Consider the following 7,690-nt stretch of genomic DNA (forward strand, 5'->3'; position numbering starts at 1 on the left):
AAGTTTATTTACCTATAATGACAGCATTAGCCATGTTTTGGTCTGTATTTATTGTCTTCTTCTTCCTCGCCTTTTCCCGTATTCAGACGGGGTCGGCGTTTTTCGTCAGCCTCTCAACGACCTTTACCCAAATCGACCTTTTACTTGGATTGTTTTCCAGGCGGACATTTCTCCAAGAACTTCTCAATCCTCCCTCATGATCTTCCGCTGCATTCTGGCTTCTCGGGGTGCATCTTTGACGTCGAGTTGAGTGCAGGCAATGTGGGCATCAACTTGTACAAGACGAGGGCGGCTGAGGGGCGGGGTGTGGGGCAATGTGGCACGTCACAGTGTCACAATCACACGTGCAGTCACGGCGGCGCTTGTATGAATCACGGGGCAACTTTCTCGTAAGCCTGTTGTCTTTCAGCATTAGCTTGAAGAATAGAATACAGTTTATTTACCTATAATGCCAGCATTGGCCATGTTTTGGTCTGTATTTATTGTCTTCTTCTTCCTCGCCTTTTCCCGTATTCAGACGGGGTCGGCGTTTTTCGTCAGCCTCTCAATCAGCCCTAGCTAGGTGATTGCTTTTGGGCTGACATTTGGTTTTGGCTTCAAAATTTATACTAGTGGATGCCCTCCGCACTCAACCTTTGCTATATACCAAGGAAAATTCAGGCTGGTATTCTCTCTGTTTTAAATCCACCAACCAGATGCTCTGTATTCATTGTACACCGATGATAAAAAAATGAATCAACTGATTTGTCTTCTACTTTTGATTCTCTGTTAATCCGAGTGATATCACTACTCTTGTTTTTCAGTTGCCTCTGTGCTGACGGTTGGTTCGGACCTCTGTGCGCTTCCAGATACAACCTCTGTGATTCTACCCGCCACAACTGTTCATTTGGCGCCACTTGTGTTCCTCTTACTCATTCTTATGAGTGTGACTGCCCTCCTGGACGTACAGGAAAGTTCTGTGAGAAAGGTGAGTCTATAGGTGTGTTTTCCTTTCGGAAATTGAAACGGCTCACTTACACTAGTACTTCGATGTTTGCTCCATGCTCCATCTTGGATTTCCAATGGTTTTGGTTTAGTACAGGCGCTGAAGAGGGGAAATCATCGTGTTACTGTTGATGTCCAACACTCCATGCTCCATCTTGGATTTCCAATGGTTTTGGTTTAGTACAGGCGCTGAAGAGGGGAAATCATCGTGTTACTGTTGATGTCCAACGGGAATCCTCCATGCTCCATCTTGGATTTCCAATGGTTTTGGTTTAGTACAGGCGCTCAAGAGGGGAAATCATCGTGTTACTGTTGATGTTCAACTGAGCCGACGAAGAAAAATTACAATTGTTTATCAGCACAGCAGAAAAGAATACTTTTAACATTAAGGTAATAGTGTGACATTGTGTTTACATTAAGAAAGTCTTCTAGTGATGTTTTCCAACCATTTTGTTTTTTCTTCTTCAGACGAGTCTCTTTCGGATATCAGTTTCTCCGGCAGAAGGTCCTACATCAGTCTTCCATCGTCCGAGCTTCACCTTCATGAAGCCATCAGCACAGGAGAAAAGAATACTTTTAACATTAAGGAAATAGTGTGACATTGTGTTTACATTAAGAAAGTCTTCTAGTGATGTTTTCCAACCATTTTTTTTTTTCTTTTTCAGACGAGTCTCTTTCGGATATCAGTTTCTCCGGCAGAAGGTCCTACATCAGTCTTCCATCGTCCGAGCTTCACCTGATTATCAGTACAGCAGAAAAGAATACTTTTAACATTAAAGAAATAGTGCGACATTGTGTTTACATTAAGAAAGTCTTCTAGTGATGTTTTCCAACCATTTTTTCTTTTTCAGACGAGTCTCTTTCGGATATCAGTTTCTCCGGCAGAAGGTCCTACATCAGTCTTCCATCGTCCGAGCTTCACCTTCATGAAGCCTGTATAGATCTGGAGATTAGACCGACCAAAGACAAAGGACTGCTGATGTATTTCGGACATCCTCAGAAGAACTCCATGATGACACTGTCACTCCAGGGTGGTGTGCTGGAGCTGAGAGTGTTGATGTTAGGCGACCGACCAAAGACAAAGGACTGGTGATGTATTTCGGACATCCTCAGAAGAACTCCATGATGACACTGTCACTCCAGGGTGGTGTGCTGGAGCTGAGAGTGTTGATGTTAGGTAAACTATGAGACCATCCATTCATTGCGGATAAATCAGCAACAGGTGCCACACCCTAAGAAAGGCTAGACCAAAAATTTATTTTACTACTACAGCAGCAGATCATCTATTCTCATTTTTCATCAATAAAGTAGGCATTTTGTTACCTATTGCTCTATGATCAAATGTCCCTGGTGGCAGATAGTACTAAGCAGGGTCCACACGTGTGTTCGAAATTTCATACAATATTATCGTCCGACATTTACAACATAGGTGTGGATCATGCTTAACAGACGTTCCAAGTTTTACTTATGGATAAATCAGCAACAGGTGCCACACCGTAAGAAAGGCTAGACCAAAAATTTATTTTACTACTACAGCAGCAGATCATCTATTCTCATTTTTCATCAATAAAGTACGCATTTTGTTACCTATTGCTCTATGATCAAATGTCCCTGGTGGCAGATAGTACTAAGCAGGGTCCACACTTGTGTTCGAAATTTCATACAATATTATCGTCCGACATTTACAACATAGGTGTGGATCATGCTTAACAGACGTTCCAAGTTTTACTTATTACAAAATTCTTGTCACAGGAAATTTGAAAAGGAATGGCGAAATCGTGATTGTTCGCAGCGGCAGGGTGTTGGCAATGAACGAGTGGAGTCGTGTGAAAGCGGGCAGATTCGGGAGGAAGTTGTTCCTCTGGGTGAACGGGATCACCAACACGGGAGTTCTCTTGCCAGGAGAATCTCTGCTTCCATCCGACTCTCCACTGTATCTAGGTGAGTCTGTGATGAGATATGGAAACCCCTCGGTTAGGAAGACAGAAAATTTATCGAACAATTACCTGCAGGAGCAGGGAAAGAAACTTGAGGAGAGTCGCAATAATTTATACTGTGTAGTGTGTACATTGTGGACCGTACCATCACGTTGACGGTATTGGCGCGGAGTGTTCTGAAACGGGTTGATCAACACATCGATTCTCGGTCGACATTTGGCCGTGTAACCATGTTTAGACACGAAACAGTGTCATAAAAGCTTAACCCATTCTTTAGGGCTATTTGTCCCTACACCTAAGCCTCAGATTGGGATTTTTGTGCATGAAACAGTGTCTTCAACGTTAGTACTTCCTAAAGGCCCATTTCAACATTTTCCAGGAGGTGCCAAAGACCTGTCCGACCTTCCAGCGGGTTCCGTGTCCGGTTTACCTGTGCCGATGGAGGGTTGTATCCGTCGCCTCCAAATCAATTGGACACCCTTGCCTCTCAACAAGTCCACCATCCAGGACGGCAGGAATGTGAAAGATTGTGACGGCACTGCTTGTGGCGGTGACGTGTGCCTCCATGGAGGCAGTTGTTGGCTGGACATTGATCTGGAGGCACACTGCGCATGTCCGGAGGTGAGACTGTATATGTAAATGTTTGTTGAAATCAGAGAACTTATATTCAACATACATGTCCATAATAGGCGTAAAAAAGACCTGTGAGATATTTTTGTTTTTGCTTAGGGATTACCTTTGATGAAACTGATAGAAGATAAATGTTTGTTGAAATCAGAGAACTTATATTCTACATACATGTCCATAATAGGCGTAAAAAAGACCTGTGAGATATTTTTGTTTTTGCTTAGGGATTACCTTTGATGAAACTGATAGAAGAAAAATATTTGTTGAAATCAGAGAACTTATATTCTACATACATGTCCATAATAGGCGTAAAAAAGACCTGTGAGATAGGTATTTTTGTTTTTGCTTAGGGATTACCTTTGATGAAACTGATAGAAGACTGAGTAAATGAGTTGAGATAATTGCCAGTCTCCGTCCTTTTTTCTTGCTGTCCGGGTTTCCAGTATGCTGAATTTATGTCAGTGTAGGAGGGATCTACTTTTTGCCATCGGAGTTCTGAGGTTGGCCTTTATTAGACCAAAGCTAAACTGCTTTCTCTCTTCTATGTTACAGCAATACACAGGTACAAATTGTGAAACTGAGGTGTCCTGCGAAGAAGTAGAATGTCTGAACCATGGCAGATGTATCAGTGAGGGAAATGATCACCCACCTCATTGCTCTTGTCCTGCGGGCTGGAGTGGATCCTTCTGCGAAGATGGTAAGTTGGAATTGTTTCAAAAATTCGTCAGTTTTTTCCCTTCCTTCTTCTTTTTCCTGCTTCTACAGTTTCTCAATCGAATACAAAACTGTCTCGTTGTTTGGTATATAAAATTATTGATTCTGAATAAGCTGAGGGCTCAGGTTTTCAAAAAGTCAAACAAACAATATCCGAAAACTGTCTCGTTGTTTGGTATATAAAATTATTGATTCTGAATAAGCTGAGGGCTCAGGTTTTCAAAAAGTCAAACAAACAATATCCCGACATCGACATATGTCCAACGATGCCTGGGGCACAGATTTCATATCCTTGAAAAGCTTGAGCTCTAGAAAGAGGTAGTGAAAGATGGATGGAGGGAAAGGTGAAGGGTTGCCAGGAAGGGAAGCAGGAAAAGTTTGTCTACTCCTCCATTTCCATGTAACTTGTTTCAGGAAACCGAGTTAAAAATGAGAAACATTTTATATTAATTTATCGTTCATCCGATTTGTAACAAGTAAATATTTGTGTTTGTTTTGTATGAAAATACTGTGGACCTCTCAAGTCAAAGAGCAAACGCTTCAGTTTTCACTGTTTTCAGTTCAAGTGGAATGAGAGTGCATCGTGCTTGTGCTGCCTTTGTCTGTCAAAATTTTCATACCACTCTGGTGCTAAAAATAAGTTCAAGTGGAATGAGAGTGCATCGTGCTTGTGCTGCCTTTGTCTGTCAAAATTTTCATACCACTCTGGTGCTAAAAATAACTGTTTGTTTTGTATGAAAATACTGTGGACCTCTCGAGTCAAAGAGCAAACGCTTCAGTTTTCAGTTCAAGTGGAATAAGAGTGCATCGTGCTCGTGCTGCCTTTGTCTGTCAAAATTTTCATACCACTCTGGTGCTAAAAATAAACATGTTCCAAAAGGGAATTTTTCTCGTTACCAAAATAATAAATGTCTCGAATATTTTGTGATAAAATGTCTAAGGGGAACCGTATTCAATGTCATATTCATATATCATATTTATTATAGTTAGGGAACCTAGTTTTAAGTTATTGACGTTGTACTTATATATGTTTATATTTTATGTATAATAAAAAAGCATAATCTAATTTAATATATTTACTGTCTTTTTCAGAAATACCGAGAGGGGCTGCCAGGTTCAATGCCAACAGCTACCTGGTTATAGATAAACTGTCACCAAAGAAGGCACTTCAGAAGAAGAGAGGCATCTTCGTGTATGATGTGCATCATATTTATGTGAACTTTTCCTCGGCCTCTCCTGATGGAATGATCTTCTGGAGCAGTTCTAAAGTAAGTCAAAGAATATGGCCAACTATTCAGGGAGAATAGGAAAATATCTTCTTCAAAGAACATCAATGGAAATTTGGACATCATGGTATTAATTATTACGATAGTAATAAAAAAAAAGGTACAAGGGACGGGCTATTATATTCGCTTCGGTGTCGTCTGTCTGTCGGTCTGTCCCCATAGGACTTATCCAAACCTGGTCGACCTATATATCAAATTAAAGGTCTTTTTACTAGGAACACGAAAGTGGTGATGCAAATTTTGTTTAGTAAGGGACGGGCTATTATATTCGCTTCGGTGTCGTCTGTCTGTCCCCATAGAAGGACTTATCCAAACCTGGTCGACCTATATATCAAATTAAAGGTCTTTTTACTAGGAACACGAAAGTGGTGATGCAAATTTTGTTTAGAAAACCAAAAAGCCAGAAAACCAAAAAAACTTGGTTTTTGGGGGATTTTTTTCACATTTTCTCACACAAATGAGCTCTAATCTTGAAATTTGTCGCGACGAGGGATTTTATCTTCACATTTTCTCACACAAATGAGCTCTGATCTTGAAATTTGTCGCGACGACCTATGAACTCAAAGCGAGAAAGTTTCAACATGGTTTCTGGGGGATTTTTTTTCACATTTTCTCACACAAATGAGCTCTAATCTTGAAATTTGTCGCGACGACCTATGAACTTAAGCGAGAAAGTTTTAGATAACACTTCAGTTGATCATTTAAGACCGGTTTTAGCGTCACCTATGTTAAGTTACGCCGAGCAAGGCCAATAAATGGATGGGTGACTTAAAGGAATAAAGGGAGAACGGGCTCTAGTCTTGATTTTAAATCATTACATGTAAGTAAAATCAAAAAATCAAATCAATAATAATAATAAAGTGAATATATAAGAAATTAGGTAGGCACATAAGTATTGATTTTCTTTAACTACGATCGAATAAACTACGGGCTAAATAATTCCCGGAGGGACGGGCCATGATTATCGATATTCTGCTTTCCTCTTTCCTCTACTATTGGTTGTTGTATGTTGTAATAACTACTGAAAATCCATGTGCTCCCGTATCAATATCAGCTTCTCTTAAACTTAAAAGCCTTACAACTCAAAAATGTGTACTCGAGTTCTATCTTTTGCCTCCTGACCTACCTACCTTAAATTCGAATTGGCCTCGGAAACGGGTGGTGTTATACATAGTTTGAAAGCCGCTTTCTTTTTAGCCTTTTCCTGTTCCAGCAGAGTAGGCTCTTGTTAGATCTGAAATTCAGCATATTTCATCCTCGTTAGATCAGCACCAAACCAGACTGATGTGGACGCAGTTTTAATGATGTTCATATTGAACCTTAGTAGTAGACATCCGAGAACTAATAGATACATATTACCACTTGTAAGTAAATAGTAAATACTTACCTCCTTTCCTCATATTTTAACGTCACATGTATAGAAAAAGGAAAAGTGTCCTGTTGAAAGCCTACGCCGCCTTTACCCTACCCCTACACTCATGTTTCTGTGTTGTTCTACTAACACATTTCTCCTGAGACTTTATCCTTCCATTCTTTTGTTTCCTTCTTCTAGGTAGGTACACCTAATTCTCCTTATATCTATGAGTGTTTTTAGTGTTCTAAAATTATTTGGTTTTGTTCTAAAATTTCTAAAGGCATTCTACTACGAGTGGAAAGTACTTGAGGCAATGAGGCACTCAAGGTACCTACTGGAAGTCTGAACGAAGAGCTATTTTTTATGCTCCTTTAAAGGTTTGTATGTTCACAGAGGAAAATTCAATAGGTTGAACAAATAAATCAAACAATTTGGCGAATTTAACGCTGGGAACTCCAAAGTCCAGATATTGTTTTCAGGCATTTCTACTCCGTCTTTTGCATATTATAATACCTATAATAAAAGGACCTAATGCTTCCTTATAATACTATTATTTATTATACTCGCATATCTACATATAATATGGGATTTTATCAGCTCCCGGAAAACAAGAAAAAAAGTAAGAAAGAAGAAGAAGGAAGAAAAAAAAAAAAAAAAAAAAAGCAAAACATAAATAAAGCCCAAGAGAGCCCAACCTATAAGTTTCGCGGGCTGCTAGTTGGAAACCGCTGGCTTGGGTCATACCTGTAATGAGCTGATACAGCCCGTCATTCCCGCGGTCACAGGAG

General features: G+C 40.1%; 1 protein-coding gene across 1 annotated transcript in view; it reads left to right on the forward strand.

The window, feature by feature from the left end:
- LOC103509060 (protein eyes shut-like) overlaps positions 1-7,310 on the forward strand; it is a 25,446-nt gene extending 18,136 nt beyond the window's left edge. The window contains exons 5-12 of the mRNA XM_017444020.2: positions 161-389; positions 804-967; positions 1,836-2,048; positions 2,737-2,925; positions 3,301-3,542; positions 4,101-4,245; positions 5,355-5,530; positions 7,296-7,310. Coding sequence (XP_017299509.1) covers positions 161-389; positions 804-967; positions 1,836-2,048; positions 2,737-2,925; positions 3,301-3,542; positions 4,101-4,245; positions 5,355-5,530; positions 7,296-7,310 — 1,373 coding nt within the window. The remainder of the gene's footprint in view (positions 1-160; positions 390-803; positions 968-1,835; positions 2,049-2,736; positions 2,926-3,300; positions 3,543-4,100; positions 4,246-5,354; positions 5,531-7,295) is intronic.
- Positions 7,311-7,690: the final 380 nt, after the last annotated feature.

The sequence above is a fragment of the Diaphorina citri genome, unplaced genomic scaffold, assembly GCF_000475195.1.
Source record: "Diaphorina citri unplaced genomic scaffold, Diaci psyllid genome assembly version 1.1 scaffold462, whole genome shotgun sequence".
Classification (NCBI taxonomy): domain Eukaryota; kingdom Metazoa; phylum Arthropoda; class Insecta; order Hemiptera; family Psyllidae; genus Diaphorina; species Diaphorina citri.